Source organism: Electrona antarctica (genome assembly GCF_951216825.1).
Source record: "Electrona antarctica genome assembly, chromosome: 2".
Classification (NCBI taxonomy): domain Eukaryota; kingdom Metazoa; phylum Chordata; class Actinopteri; order Myctophiformes; family Myctophidae; genus Electrona; species Electrona antarctica.
In genome coordinates this window covers 6,598,148-6,614,278 of record NC_136807.1, presented here as the reverse complement: position 1 = coordinate 6,614,278, position 16,131 = coordinate 6,598,148, and the positions used below count along the sequence as shown (strand labels likewise).

The 16,131-nt window shown below is 46.1% G+C and overlaps 1 protein-coding gene across 7 annotated transcripts in view; it reads right to left on the bottom strand.

Moving 5' to 3' along the window:
- The window catches only part of mtor (mechanistic target of rapamycin kinase), a 211,657-nt gene that overhangs the window by 45,968 nt on the left and 149,558 nt on the right, over nucleotides 1–16,131 (bottom strand). For 3 of the 7 annotated variants that reach the window (XM_079492652.1, XM_079492653.1, XM_079492657.1), the window contains 5 exons: nucleotides 12,913–12,957; nucleotides 12,535–12,612; nucleotides 11,676–11,783; nucleotides 5,832–5,957; nucleotides 2,441–2,605 (listed from right to left, as the gene is read on the bottom strand). In XM_079492652.1, coding sequence (XP_079348778.1) covers nucleotides 2,441–2,605; nucleotides 5,832–5,957; nucleotides 11,676–11,783; nucleotides 12,535–12,612; nucleotides 12,913–12,957 — 522 coding nt within the window. The remainder of the gene's footprint in view (nucleotides 1–2,440; nucleotides 2,606–5,831; nucleotides 5,958–11,675; nucleotides 11,784–12,534; nucleotides 12,613–12,912; nucleotides 12,958–16,131) is intronic. The other 4 variants (XM_079492656.1, XM_079492658.1, XM_079492654.1 and 1 more) reach the window with 3 other exon arrangements.

Below are 16,131 nucleotides of genomic sequence, written 5' to 3'. Positions count from 1 at the left end.
CCATTTGAAAAGATACGCCAGGGACCCCCATAAGAGAAGATTTTTACGGCTTTAGCAGTGATTCTCAACCCGTTTAATTGCAAGGACCCCCAGTTTGACATTCATTAGTCTACGTACGATGCCCCATTTAATGGCATTTCTATCTCTGAGACCCCAAATTATATTGTAAAATCAATGTTAATTTAACTCTGAGAGCGAACGAAATGGACCCTTCCATGTGGACGGTCTCAGAGTTACAGACCCATAAGGGTCCATTTGGTTCCAAACTATCATTTAGCTGGGGACCCCCTGGAACTTCCTCAAGGACCCTTGGGGGTCCCCGGACCCCACTTTGGGTACCACTGATCTAAACGCCAGCCGAATGAAACAGCGGTTCAGCTCCATCCAAAACAACAACGGCTTAGGTTCGCCGGCTGGACTTCACGCTATCCAGTGAGCACATGTATGCCTATATGACTGATGGTGTGACACTTTCTGGGTGGAAATAAACCACCCCAAAAAAATCCCACTGCTGAAGAATTTGAGCGGCTCCAATTACTCGTCCAGAGGTGCGTACGTATGTGCGGGGTCGGTCCGTACATCAAGAGGACATAGGAGCTACAGTACGTCGGTCCGTACATCAAGAGGACAGAGGAGCTACAGTACGTCGGTCCGTACGTCAAGAGGACAGAGGAGCTACAGTACGTCGGTCCGTGCATCAAGAGGACAGAGGAGCTACAGTACGTCGGTCCGCACGTCAAGAGGAGCTACAGTACGTCGGTCCGTACGTCAAGAGGACAGAGGAGCTACAGTACGTCGGTCCGTACATCGAGAGGACAGAGGAGCTACAGTACGTCGGCGTGGCGTTGTTTCTATAGTGTAACGAATCCCCTGCAGTGGCAAGAAATGACGAGTGACCTTTCATGTGCAGCAGGACCTGAGAACGGAGGCGCCCTGCTGTTCCAAAACACTTCTGCAAAGATGGGGATGGGACCTCTTCTGGCTCTGGGGGTGTGTGTGTGCACGTGTGTGTGTGTGTGTGTGTGTGTGTGTGCGCACGCACGCATGCGTGTGTGTGCGTGCGTGTGTGTGTGTGTATGTGTAAGTGTGTGTGTGTGTGTGTGTGTGTGTGTGACACATTCCTGCTGTGTGAGCGGTACAGCTGGTCTCCAGCAGCAGCAGACATACCACACTCACGCTCACACTTACCTAAGTCTCTGTCAGACACTTCCCTAATGAGCTCCTGCTCTCTGGCTACTTGACGTCTGCTGGAGAGTGCACTGCATGTGTGTGTGTGTGTGTGTGTGTGTGTCTGTGTGTTTGTGCGTTGCGTGCGTGTGTGTGTGTCGGGGGGGGTGGGGGGGTAAAATGTCTGCAGGGTCAGGGAAAAAGGGGAGGAGCGTGGGGGATCGAACCCCCTGCTGGCATGGCGGCGTGCGGTCGCCGCCACGAGACAGGAGTGACGTTATTAGTTTTTTCCCCTTTCCTGTGTTTGACAGCCCGCCCCTCCCCTCTCCTACTCGTCTTTCCTGTGTTTGACAGCACGCCCCTCCCCTCTCCTACTCGTCTTCCATCGTAGTCCATTTTCAAACAACAAGCGTAACCACCGACACCTCAAATAGCCCATCTACAAGCTCACAGCGTGCCACTTGTAGATTGCCTAATTCCGCTGCACAACACCAGTGTACAGAGTGTATAATTATGTAAGCATTAAGGCTATTTTTGACAATGTGTACCTAAAATGCCCATAATACGGACGGAGGGTTGAAATTGATTATGGAAGACCCACTGGTATAAATTGATCAGGAAGACGAAGACCCACAAGCTTAGAGTATATATTAATAGAGACGGCACCCGGAGGAAACCCTGAGGCGAAAATGGACATCGTGGCCGAATTTGGTATTGCAGCGCTGGCCCAAACACATGAACGCGCTGGTCCGTTGACTATCATTGCGCACGTTCACGATGACACGTGAACGCTGTTTCATACGTGAAGGCGTGCAATGATAGTCAACGGCAGCGCGTTCATGTGTTTGGGCCCAATCCATCCCAGAATGCACTCTGTTCCTACCCGGAAGGAGGAGTGAAATCGCCTCATGCGCTTTTGAGCAACTTAATGCAAGTGGATGGGAGGAGAACTCGGGTGCCGTCTCTATTAATACATACTCTAAGCCCGCAAGGGTCGAAATGTTGTTTGCATCCTATTTATTACAGTAATACATTTTGGGAGCTCAGGATCGGTGCGCGGACTTCCTACCTTCTTACACCGGGGCTCCACCGGACGCGTCCCTTTTTAATCAATGAAGGGTGGCTTCATTGCATTAAAATTGCCCCGGTTCGTTTTTTGACGCACGCGACGGAGACGCAACACGTCCGGTGGAGCCCCAGCGTTTTTTTTTTGTCCAGCACCCGTAGAATCGTTTTTGACATGTGCGATTCTATTTCTCAGGATAATACGAACCATGGGGACGGGACGGTCTCGGTCGGCTCCTACCGTGCGGGCACTCTTCCACATGTACTTCATGTAGGCGTAGGTGACATGGGGGTGCACGGTGGGCAACGGGTGGTCCAGCTGCTTGGACGGGTCCACTCCCAGCAGGAGCACCAGGGTTTTGTGGGCCAGCGCCTGGAGAGAAGGCAAATGACAAGACCGTCAGAAAAAGGAAAGGGACATTTAGCTGATTTTGTTCATAAGGGGGAAAAATGGTAAATGGTGCATTTATATAGCGCCTTTATCCAAGGCGCTTTACATAGATTGTGCATTACATTCACCCATTCACACACACATGGAAGCCATGCAAGGTACCAACCAGCACATTGGGAGCACTTTGGGGTTCAGTGTCTTGCCCAAGGACACTTCGACATGTAGACAGGAAGAGCCATGGATCATTGGACGACCTGCTCTACCTCCTGAGCCACAGCCGAAAAACCGAACGCGTTCTATATGCACACACGCCATTTTGGAAAGAATTTGGGCCCCTTCCCTACTTCCTTCGCAGGTGTTAACCGCTGATTCTAATGAAGGCTCTGTTCCATTCTGGTCAAACAGAGTCAGGGTGCTGCTATTGTGCGTGTTTGGCTCACTGGAAACACTCTGCTACACCAGTGGGTCTCAAAGTGTTCTTGAGTGGGTTCCAAATGGCCCCGTGCGGGTGTGTAACTCTGAGAGTGTACAAATGGAACCAAATGGACCTGTAAGAGTACCATTTGTACACTCTCAGAGTTATGGGGGTCCTTGAAATAGAAAAGTTTGAGAACCCCCACTGCACACTGAATGGAACAGAGCCTTAACTAATTTTGGGCGGGAACCCATTTTGGTGTTAGCATCATGTCATGCTTTAGCTATTGAAAAATAGCAGATCTACAAGCTTGTAGGTCTGCTATTTTTGAAAAATCGAAGAACGACTGACATAGAAACATAGCTTTTTCAGAAAACTGTCAGGATGTAGAAGACATTTTTAGAATCTGTTCTCAGGTCAAAATGGGATAATTAGTATCATCGGTAACACCTAGAAGTAGGGAAGTGGCCCAAAGTAGGAGGAGTTATTCTGTGTGTGTATACAGTAGCCCATTGGATCTCGGTATCCACATGGGAACGAGGTGGATCTCAGACTTCAAGTGACAGACTTCGGACATGTGATAGAAAACGTCAGTTGTCTCTCACATGTTATGTGACGTGTGACTACAAATGTGGCCCAGGTTTCACTGCGATCAGAGGCCCCTTTGACTTCTTTATACAATTATAAACAATACAATTATACAATTGAAGTTAAACATTTCAAAATGTTTTATGTGAAAAGATAAAGTGCACAGCAATGTGGCACTAAGCGGTCCAGCAGATTGCGAGATTAGCTCCAGACACACACATGGACACGCGCACGCACGCACGCACATACAGACAGACACTCTTAGAGATGGCTAGACTCTTGCATATTCCCATCATAAAAAACCCTATGCTTAGGTTTTCTGTACAATGATGTCAAATGTGTCTTTACATTGTGATTGATGTCATCTGGTCTGGTATATACTTTGGTATTACATTACATGGTATTGCATTTTATATATGTGATGTATTCCCATGCTTTTTTGTTCTTGCTTAATGTAAATCGCTCTGGATTAAGAGCGTCTGCTAAATCCCTAAATTGTAAATTGTATTACGCACATAAAAAGACAAGGACATACTGTAGGTCAAAGGGTATTTTTCCCCCACACTATATATCTCCTCACTTCAGAACAATGGGATTTAGGTTTTAAATCGTGTAGATTCCTGTTAACTTATTCAAGAAAAGCTAAATAACTTGGACCATCTTCTTTTTACACGCCCCCAGCACCCACAGTGTCCCCAGCGGGAATCGAACCCAGGACCTTCTAGCTGTGAGGCGACAGCACTACCGACTGTGCCACCGTGCCCCAACCTTGGACCATCTTAAGTGTGTGTGTGTGTGTGTGTGTGTGTGTGTGTGTGTGTGTGTGTGTGTGTGTGTGTGTGTGTGTGTGTGTGTGTGTGTGTGTGTGTGTGTGTGTGTGTGTGTGTGTGTGTGTGTGTGTGTGTGCGCGTGCGTGCGTGCGTGTGTGTCAAGGTTATTATAGTTAACTATCCGGTAAAACAAAAACTAGAAACTAGAAAGAAGACGAATTGTGTTTACAAAACGAACTAAAACAAGCACGAGAAAACGTCCTTAGCTTTCTTTGATATGAAATCTGTCTACCATTTTTTGTTTTGTTTTAGGTACTGAAGCCTTGTTGGCAAAAATAGATTATCTACAATCTCACAACGTGATGTGGGGTGGCTGGGCTTGCAGGCCACAGACCTCCAAGGTGGACGGGTAGTGTCTTATCAAACAGAGAAGTCATTCATCCCTCCATGCCTTCCTTCGTGTTTCCCAAGCAGCCGATGGCTCCAATCGGCCAATCACAGTTCTTTTCTCGCTGACATCATGCTGGATGTGACTGGGGGTGATTGCCAATGTGTGTGTGCGCGCGCGGCGTGGCGTGGCGTGCGTGCACTCGAGTGTAAGCCTGCAAAAAGGGGCCTGTCTGCAATCTCGTACAATCAGTTAGAAAAACAACATGGTTGTAGAGGAATTATTGTGGCACTTTTACTGGGCACATAAGGGATAGTGTTTCCAAACAGCATGATTGGGACGGCCTGTGCTGCTTTCATCAGTACAAATTCAACAAACCGACCTGAAATTAAGTTAAGTTTCACGGCTAGGGTTCACCGCTGTGCCCAGCCCCTGGGCAAGGACTAATTTCCCCTTTTTCTCGCTTTCGTTTGACGAAGTGAGAGTTAATCATCTTTGACCGCGTCTGAACAATGCATGAAATTATGCTGGGTCTGGGGCTGGCACGGGAGCCTCGGAGCTATAATAACTATAATACGACCCATTAAATCATGTTACAAAGCAGTCAAACACCATTAAAACCTGCATTACAGCACTATGAGTGCATTTTGTTCAGCGTTTAGGATATCACACAGAAGGTTATCTTTTATTTAAAAACCAAAAAGGAAAGAAAACACTCAACTTTGCCTTAGCCAATATATTATGCGTACAATTCTAATCATAAATTCAACCCATTGAGCAAGAATCCCATATTTGCCAAACGATTCAAATCTGATGTAAAAGACAAGAGTCATTTGTATGTGTTGGGCTTATTCCAGTTCTGTCTCTCATAATGTGACCCAGGGATTAAGCAACAGAGACCCCCAAATAGCCATAGTCTGTGGCCCCCTATTGTGAAATGGCTTAAGTGTTAAATCATGTGATACAGTAGTAAACAGGGTCTCAGTACCCATATTAATTATGGTTAATTTGAGGCTTGTTTAATGTGTGTGTGTAGCGAGTACTGACCAAACGTCCACTCTTTCCACAGAGACTGGCGTACTTGAGCCAGGTCCTCATGTCTTCATGGGGGTTGATGACCAGGGAGCGCACCATGAGAATCCTCTGCCAGTCCTCCACGATGCGCTGGCAACCCTACAGAGCAAAGAGACATGTGCACACGCACACACACACACACACACACACACACACACGCACGCACACAGTTAAAGCAACAATCCAGCAGCATTATTTTAATGACTTAAACCCCTGTACTGTAGTATACCACCTTTTCCGTCTACACCGAAGAATCTCTGATTGCCAAAAAATAGCCAATCTACGAGCTCACAATCCAGACCCTGGTGTTAGGACACCTGCAGGTTGACAAGACCCTGGTGTTAGGACACCTGCAGGTTGACAAGTAGTACTGCCTGAAGTTCATAAGCACAGTGTCTCCTCTGGCTGAGCAGGAACTGGGCAGCAGAAACTCTCAAGCCAAAGACCTACTGTAGCTGCATTTGAAGCCCTGGTCGGAGGAGGACGTCAACGTTACGGATTTTGCAGCTTAAAATTGATCTCTGGGAGTAGAGATGCACCGAATGGGAAATTATATATATATATATAAAATTACCAGTTTTTGTACCATTGCTGTCATGGCCGTAACGTTGTTGTAGAGCTACATTATAACTATTTTATTGCGGCTAGCTGTTAGCATTAATCCCAGTTCCAGGTGCCACCATACACGTTCACTTTAAAAGTCGGAGTTTGCCTGCCGTGGGACTGAACCATTATATAGACGGTAGTGTTGGCTTTTTTGCATAACCCGCCCGTCCTGCCCCGCCACAGGAGCCAGCCCGCACCAACCTGCCCTGCAAAACAATATATTAATCAACAACCCGCCCGCCCCGCGGCCCGCAAAAACAAAAGAACGCTATCAATATTAAGTATCACATCATTCGCATCGCATGCATAATCGCATCGCATTTGCTTGATTGCCTAGAAGTGACTGACTGAGACTGAGAGAGAGAGACTGAGAGAGGCGGCGGTACCGCACACCCAAAATAGCTGCTCTACAAGCTCACAACGCATCGCCTGCGACGCATTGTGAGCTTGTAGATCCTATAATTCAGTGTGTGCGCACTGTGCATGCCTGCACTGTCACACGCTAAATTAAGAAAGATTTAATGCAGATGCGCTCATTGCATGACACCGGCCAGGTTCAGACTCAGAGCCTCAGAGGGCGAGAGCCGAGAGGGGAATTGTTTTAACATGCAGTTCAGGATGGAGAGGACACTTTTCTCCGACGGTCAAAAAGGCAGGGGCTAAGCCCCCTTTCATAAGGACAAGATGAACAACAGAACAAGCTGATGATTTCAGCAGGAGGAGTAGGAGAGCAGGTACTGGAATTATTTTTTTCTCTGCTGCTTGATAAGCAGCAGAGCTTGATAATTGCGCTGAAAACTTTGGCCCGTCCGCCCCGTGGGACAGCCCAGGCCGGCCCGCACATCACTAATAGACGGAGTATACATTGGGGTCCTTATATATACGGACCTGGGATATGACCCCCCCTAGCGTCGGGGTACGTATATTTATACGGACATGGGAAAGAAAGACATAATGGCAAATACATGATTACATTTTGATCACGTCATCACAACAACAGTAGGTTACAAAAGGTAATCCCGGTTCTTTGACTTATTCGGTTTCGGCTCTAAAAATCAACCAAACTGAATAGTGAACTGAATAGTGAATATGCATTTTTATTCAGTCGAATAGTTTCGGTGGCCGAACATTCGGTGCATATCCCTATCTGAGAGTGTATAAAATGGAACCATTTGTACAATTTCAGAGTTAATGGAGGATGGATTTGGACTGAAAAACAACACCACACACGTGAGAGGATGATATGTGTGTGTGTCTTTGTGTGAAGGGGGTCAGGGCCAAAGATGTCCAGCAGGGTCCTGGGGGACCTACGTGGTTAACAAGGCTGCTTTTCTCTCTCGCTCGCACACGTGCGGAAAAAAACCCACTCACGTGTGAAACACGGCAATGTGCGCGTTAAGCGATGATGGCACAGCGTTCATAATGCGATGGCATAATTGCAGTCTTTCGAGGAAACGTGTGTGTGTGTGTGTGTGTGTGTGTGTGTAACAGACAGAGAGAGAGCAGGGGCTGAAGAGGGCTGCGGTGACTCCCTGACAGATGTGTGAGGTTAGCCACCAATAAATCACTTTGAGAGGAGAGAAAGGATGGGGGGAGGGGATGGACGGAGTGGTGGAAGTACTCAGGTTTCTTACGTAACGTAAAGGTAGCTATACTACAGCATAAAAACACTCTGTTACAAGTAAAAGGCCTGTATTTATCTATCATTTGACCTTGCAAAAGTATTGGCATCAAAAGATACTGTACTGCAGTACCAAAGTAAAAGAACAATGCAGATCTACAAGAGCCAAGAGGCATGATGTGAGGCATTGTGAGCTTATAGATCAGCTATTTTTGAATAGCCAACATATACAATAGGTCTTAACCCATTTTGGGCGGGAACCCCTTTTGGTGTTAGCATTATGTTATACTTTAGCTATTGAAAAATAGCAGATCTACAAGCTCATAGCGCGCCACCGAGTGGCGCGCTATGAGCTTGTAGGTCTGCTATTTTTGAAAAATCGAAGAACGACTGACATAGAAACATAGTAACTAGTAATTAAAGCTGCCAAATAATTGCAGTGGAGTAGAAGTTAAGTATAAAAGAAAATGGAAATGCTCCAGTAAAGCAGAAGTACCTAAAACAAAAAGCACGGTACTTGAGTAAATGTCCAGTACTTTCACCACTGGAGGGGGTTGACCTGTCAAGCCGCCCTGCCCGTCTCTGGTGCTGCCATTATGGACCCTGTCTGTGTGTGTGTGTGTGTGACTGTGTTTGTTCAGGGAGACCCCCCCCCCCCCCAATACCCTCCTCCACGTCCTCAAACACTAACTTCATCTTTTTATGAACGGAACACGTCACAGTGATCAAGGAGGCCTCATTTTACCATGCTGGGAGTGGGACATGTGCTGTGTGTGTGTGTGTGTGTGTGTGTGTGTGTGTGTGTGTGTGTGTGTGTGTGTGCGTGCGACCGTGCGTGCGGGTGTTGCCGACCTATGTACCCCTCCGGGGAGACTTTGAAGAGAATGGAAAAACCACCTTGTTTGGCTGTTGTCACGGCAACAGGTGGAGTTAAAGGGAGTAGTGTGTGTGTGGAGATGTTGGCGGTCAGGTTACTCAGGTACATCAACAGCGAATAAACCAGTGTGAAGTCCATGGAATGAAGTCGCTTGAAAGCTGATGTTTTTTTTCCTTCTTTGTTTGTGCTCAAATATCTTTACATTAGCATTATTATTTTTTTAAATGCCAAAATTACAGCGACAAAAATGAAATACGACCATTCAGAACAGCCCACAGAAGGATATTCTTGTCAGGGTGAAAAGAGCATTTATTGTAGATAGTCAATCATGTGGTAGAAACGCTGTCCAAAAATGACATAAAAGCCTGGCGTCCGTGTTTTGGGCATCTACAAGACCATCTACTGTACAAGCCAGGCTTATATTTTCACTGCGTGCCACCGCTGTATGGGCAAGTATACAATATGGCTAAAGTGGTAAAATGTGGTAAAATGTACGCCCTAGTGGGTTGGTATTCGTTAACGTCTCGCAGGTTGCTACATTGGTATATTCTCATTTATAAAGCCATTCTTGGTAATCTCCCACGTTACATTGGTTCTAAATTTGAACTTGTCCAAAACTCTCTCAACCTCAGATCAAATGCTTGGTTACGCTATGTCGTGCCCCCAACTAAATCTGGAAAAAAAAGCATTGCTTATTTCGGACCCTAGTCTTGGAATGACCTACAGACCAGACTCAAACTGGCTGCTGTGATTCCCCTAGTGAGCTTTAAAAGGATTGCCATGGGCACACTTCCCATGCATTGCTCCTGCTTTGACGTATAGCAAATGTCTGCTTGCTTTTTAGTCTACTAGCAATTTCCGTTGCTTAGTTTTTATTTATTAGTCCTTATTGGTCGCGTTACTAAACGTTCCTGTTCTCCCTTTGAGCTTCTTAGTAGTGGGTACTGTATTTATGAGCATTGTATGTCTGTCCTGTTTTTTGTTGTGTATTGTTTTGTTACTGGCAGAGCTGTGTCACTTATTTTGGCTCTTGTCTTGGCCAGTTCACACTTGTAAAAGAGACTTCAGTCTCAATGTGGTTTTTACAGGTTAAATAAAGATTAAAAAAAAATGTGTGTACAGTATGTCTATCGATCCGCTGCCTGGCAAGGTCAGGCCAACACTGGGCAGATATCATCTCTGTTGGGTGGAAACCTAATATGTCCAAAACTGGTACTTTTCAGGATTCTAATTCAAAAGCATCAAAAGTAGCAGATTTGCAAGCTTGAAGCTTTTGTGTGACATTGTAGAATGATCACATCGGGCATACATTTACCCAAAAAAACAACAACACAAAAAGTTTAAATATGGAGTTAATTAAGAGGTGTTTTTATAGTGATACGTCCTACGAAGGGATTATGGAACCCGTCATTATAAACAGAGCAGGATACCACGCTGTCACGCATAACCCATCGACACATTCGCAGATCACAGAGCCGCACGCACGTCGCTGAACCCATTTACACTTCCCGCAGCGTGCACAGACAAGACGGTAGCCGCTTGAGCGAGCCGCGCTGTGATTCGGTTATAATAGCAGCTGTAAAAATAACCCCTCTTTGAAATCTATCTCAAAGCGCGGTTTCATATCTTGGACGCGTATTTAGGGGTTAGTGACATTCTTCCAACGATTTGTGGGTCTTCTGCGTTATTTTGACAGCGTTTTATCAGGTATGACTGTAATTAACTGTAATTGCCATAATGGCGGTAATCGCGATCCGTCTGAAAGGAAGCAACGTGTGCTGGACGGGCGTTGGACTGTGCGTTATGCAAACGGGACACATTGAGGGACTTCCTCTCAAAACGTGATGTTCCAGAGTTTTTAAATCTTCTTTCTGCCACTTCCTATGAACAGGGGAAAGTAACTACGCGATGGATTGTCTACAGAGAGTTCTGTGTCTTTCATGTTAACACAATCAGTGCCGGAAGTCCTTCAAAATAGGAGCTCTGGGGTGCCGGAAAGACATGGCCGCTTTTACTCGGAAACCCATGACTCGGAAACAATCCACTAAAAAAAGTTTACTTTACATAGCTAGCTTACATTGCGATCGTTTTAGTTTATACGATATATGATCCAAAAAGCGTTCATATTTTGCGGGAGAGACGGATTTGGAGCAGAAATGAAGCGCCAGTATATCGATCCGTTTAACACCACGGAGAGCGCCCTGGATTAGGAGAGACGAGTCATTCTTTCCGCGCTAACAGCTATGTCAATGATAAGATAACAATTGCCTAGAGCGTAGCATACGGTAGCCGAAAGGCGAACTGACAAATTAAAAAAAAGGAAAAAATTCAGAATATTCTTATCTCGCCCGTATCATTGAGGATGCGCTAGGACATCCTCAGACGTCCTATGTACGCGTCGATTGGGACCCCTAGGACGTGTGGCAACGTCCTATGTATGGGAACGGTTAACATATGTGTGTGTACTTATATATGGCGTGACAAGAGTGTCCTACACTGATGATGCTGGATTGACGTGTGTCCATGTGTCTATCTGTCAAACTCCACTGTCTGTTCACGTCTGCCAAAAGCAAAAGAGGTCTTGCAGCATGCCGCCTTTGGAGTGCGTTGTTCAGCCGCACAAGGCCACAAATTCTGTGCACGCACAGAGATACAGTACACAGACACGCACGTGTGTGTCTGTGCGACACGCGTGTCGGGCCGGCACACATACCTGGAGTCTCTCCCACCACGTTTGGCGAATGATGTCCCTTCGCTCTGGAACCAGCTTGTACTGGATTACCTCCTCCAGCTCTGATAGCATCTGGCACGATACCATGGCCTGGGAAAATCACACACACGTGCACGCACGCGCACACGCACACACACACGCACACACGCACACGCACACACACACACACACACACACACACACACACACACACACACACACACACACAGTAAAGTGGGCAGTATATATATATTATCAAAGACCTCGTGTTGGAGTATAACCTTTCAACAGTCCAAATGGGACTGTTAATTTCATTGCTCCCGTGAGGCGCTGTTCTCAGCATTTATATGGAATCCTTGAGGCCGACATGGCGTTGCTCTGGTACATCTGGTAAATTGTGGTGTGCACAAAATGTGTACATACTGTATGACCTTCATGTGTCAAAGTCCATGGCCTGTGCCCCATCTGGAACCGTGTGGGGTTCTGCACATTGACCATTCACAGTCTAAATGTCTGCCGTCTGCTTGTGGTGGATTTGCGATGGCTGCTAGTGTTCTAATATCCAAATGTGTGCCGAATATAACGTGCCGTGACGCATTGTGAGTCGGGCTATTTTTGGCACAAGACAGCGTACCGTGCAATTGAAAGTATAAATCAGGTTTAATGTGTGTGGTTGATTTGCAATATCTGGTGTCTTTGAACATCCGAATTCTGCGATTCACCGCGTAGCGATCATTTCGTTTGTTTGGACCCAGGCCCTGCGTACAGGACTGTGGAGAATGAGCTGGTTGACTGATGTACGGAGCTTCATCCAGTGTGTGTGTGTGTGTGTGGTCTTAGAAGAGGGGATGTGGGTTCTTACTCCATAAGCTCGACTGTAGCTCTCTCCAGCCATGGCCGTCAGCTCGGCATCCAGCAGGTCCCTGGCTTTGTCGATGCACTGCGAACAAAAAAAAACACGGGGTCAGACATTTCACCCGCTAATATTTTTTCTGCTGAAATCATTTTTAATTTCCTAGTCCAGGTTAATATCCTGTCATTATTAAGCAACACTCTGTGTTCCAACTACTGGGGAGAAATTAAGCCAACTCTTTCCGTGAAATATTAATTCAATACCAACACCGACCCAAACACACACACGTGACGAGTGAGGCACACACAGTCAGTCAGTGTGAACTTAGAATACCCACCTCCCCAACATAGTGTTCTCGGTTTGGTTAAACATGTTCTTGAAGCTTACCATTGACAAATCTGGAAGTTTCTTGTACACTGCTTCAATACACTGCTGCATCACAAAGCATTGATATAGAGATTTAAAATGCCGCAACCACACTTTCTGACATGAACAATAAAGACATCAGACGTTTAGCACTCACTAAAGCAAATGACACTGATCAGCCCCTACTACATCTTTACTGGAAGAAGATACAGAACTTTGAAATGGCAAAAGGTTTTAGTACAGTTGGAGGCCATCGATATTGTCCTTTTCTTTTTGCTGAGGTTTGCGTGATCTGCGCAAAAGGACAGTTAACCCATTTTGGGCGGGAACCCCTTTTGATGTTTTAAACATTATGTTATAATTTAGCTATTGAAAAATAGCAGATCTACAAGCTCATAGCGCGCCACCGAGTGGCGCGCTACGAGCTTGTAGGTCTGCTATTTTTGAAAAATCGTGAAAATATGTATTTCAGAAAACTGGAGGATTTAGAAGGATTTTTTAAAATGTTGAGGTCAGGCCTAAATGGGTCAAATGATAAGGGACAATATCGGTGGCAGCCAACTGTAGCTGGTGTGTCCCTTCAGCCATTGCTGCACTAAACAAACTGCCTCGCATGACCTCATGTCTTGTCTTGGTGTTGTTGTTTCGTGCTACATATTCATGTGTTCTTTCTTTTGAAACAGACTGTGAAGGTGAATATCCCTCAGGCGACGACAATAGAGACTATTATTATTCATTTGGTTTTCAGATGGATCACTCACACAAAGCGGAGTTGACACAAGGGGGCACGGGGACGGATGGGGCACGATGTCACAAACCCACTCGCCAATCAAAGCCTCATCAAAAAAAATAAGCGTTCTGATATGCATGCATTATGTCCACATCTGATTGGACAACAGGCCAGCGTGGGACATTGCTGAAGCCGCGTGTGTCTGTGTGTGTGCATGACAGCAACACATGTTGCTTTAATCTCTTTAATTATTTTAATCTCCTTTAAAGCTCAAAGAGGTCTTGCCCCTAGTTATATCGCGGAGCTCTTGTCCCCTCACGACCCTCCTCGCAGCCTGAGGTCTGTAGGCAAGGGGCTCCTAAAAATCCGTTCCGCGAACTACGTCACAAAGGGTGATCGGGCCTTCGCCATCCGAGCACCAAAGCTCTGGAATGAGCTTCCAGAATTAATTCGCCTCACTGACTCCCTCACACGTTTTAAATCCCTATTAAAAACCCATTTGTTTCAAAAAGCATTCCTATAAATAACTTTTTAGTTTTTCCCTGCCTTTTACTGATCTTGTGTTATCTTGATTTGTTTAATGTTTGGGTATTTCTTGTTTATCGCGTTCATTATGTTAGATCATGTCACTTATTTGTTTTTTCTATTTTTCTATTGTGAATTGTCTTGTTATTCCTGTGCAGCACTTTGTGGCTCATGCCTAGAAAGGTGCTATATAAATAAAGTTATTATTATTAAAGTTATTATTATTACATAGAAGTCAGTAGCCGATACGCAGTGGTTAATCCACTACAGCACTGGACTGACAGCCTCAAGTTTATTATTCCTTCAACCACTCTTCTAAAGTTTCTATACAGACGCACACTGCTTATTATTCTATGATTAATGTTTGCCCAGAAAAGCACAACCTATTCTATCATTGCCTACATTACATAACCTAATGGCCAGGCTACTAGGTTACTATTTACATTGCAATTCAAGTATATTATTGTAAAAATGTGATTATACTAATTACATTATATATCAAAATGTATAGAACATGTGTCACTCCCTGACTCTTTCCCCTTTTCCTGTCAAGTCTGTCAATCAATCAATAAAGGCAGAGAACACAAACACAAAAACTATGTTAAAGAATGAAATACACATATTGAGCCCTGATGGGTTAAAGTATGTTACATATTGCCTCTTGCCAGCAGCCATAGTGATACAGGTGTTTGTGTTTGAGTGCAGGGGCATGGAGAGTCTAGCTGGGTCATATTGGTGTATTATTAATGAGGGCTTGAGTCTACAGGTGTGGCATCCTGGCATATAATCAATAGGTCCAGCAATGCTAAATGAGGGCAAAGACAGAGCAAAGCACAAGGGCCGAGAAAAATACTTATTACATTATTGAACAGAGGAATTAAACCACACCATATGATACTGTGGAATGGGTCTTTAATGCACACCTCCTAAATATCCTTTGATGAACTCAAAGTATTCATTTTATACATGACACTGACAATAATACAATGCTAAAGACTGTCATATGGACTTCACAAGCATCTGCGCCTGTAATCTGTGTCACCAGACCTCAGTAGCACTCACAGGGCTCTCCAAGCAAAATGTGGCACTTCCTCAGCAGTGGAAAAGAGTACGTGAACTCCAAACCGCATATCGCACCCGTCCGTCCCCCACGCCAAACCGCCTCAGCTGCGCCAACCGCAGCCACCTCCTCTCAGCCGCATCAGGAGCGAGCGGGCTCGGGCTGAGGTGTCTGGGCGCAGAGACAAACCCTTTGATGGGAGGCTTGTATAGCGCCGGGAGTAAATGGTTTTGATGTGAGGCTGAGTGCCAGCTGTTTTATGAGGGAGAGGCAAAACGGAACAGCCGAGGACAGCGGCGAGAGAGAGAGAGAGTTACGCAACGGAACGGAGGGCGAGGAAGTTACGCGCATTATCACGCCAGGCTGTCGTCCTCGCGTGTTTCTTTTGGGGCACATTTAAAAGGCCTCCGTAGAGGCGGGGCCAAGATGGGGAGGGGGTTACAGTAAGACTCAAAAAGGAAAAACAAAAATGGGACTGGTTATTATAAGAAGACTGGTGGACAGATAGACAACGCACTGACCGCAGACAACGAAAAGCAGTGGGATGATGCTACTGAGGAAAGCCCCTTGACATCGTATTGTGTGTGTATGTGTGTGTTTGTGTGTGTGTGCGGAGGGGGGGGGGGGGGGGGGGGGGCTGTAATTGGGGACTGCTGTCGGTGGGCAGCAACACGCAGCTGTTTCAGCCTGCCTCCCAGCAATTACTTTCTTGCGGAGGGGAGGGGAGGGGGGGAGGAGAGTGATGGCGTGCCAAAACACCTCGACAGACGAACACAACAAGGAGGGGGGTGATGGTGGTGGGGGGGGTGGGGGTGCGGTGGCTGGGGGTCGTCGGGAAGAGGTGACAATGAGGCTTGTTTCTTTTACAGCCCGGAGTTACTGCTCTGTTGACTTTAGGTTTAGGGCTTACAGCTCCGGGGGCCTC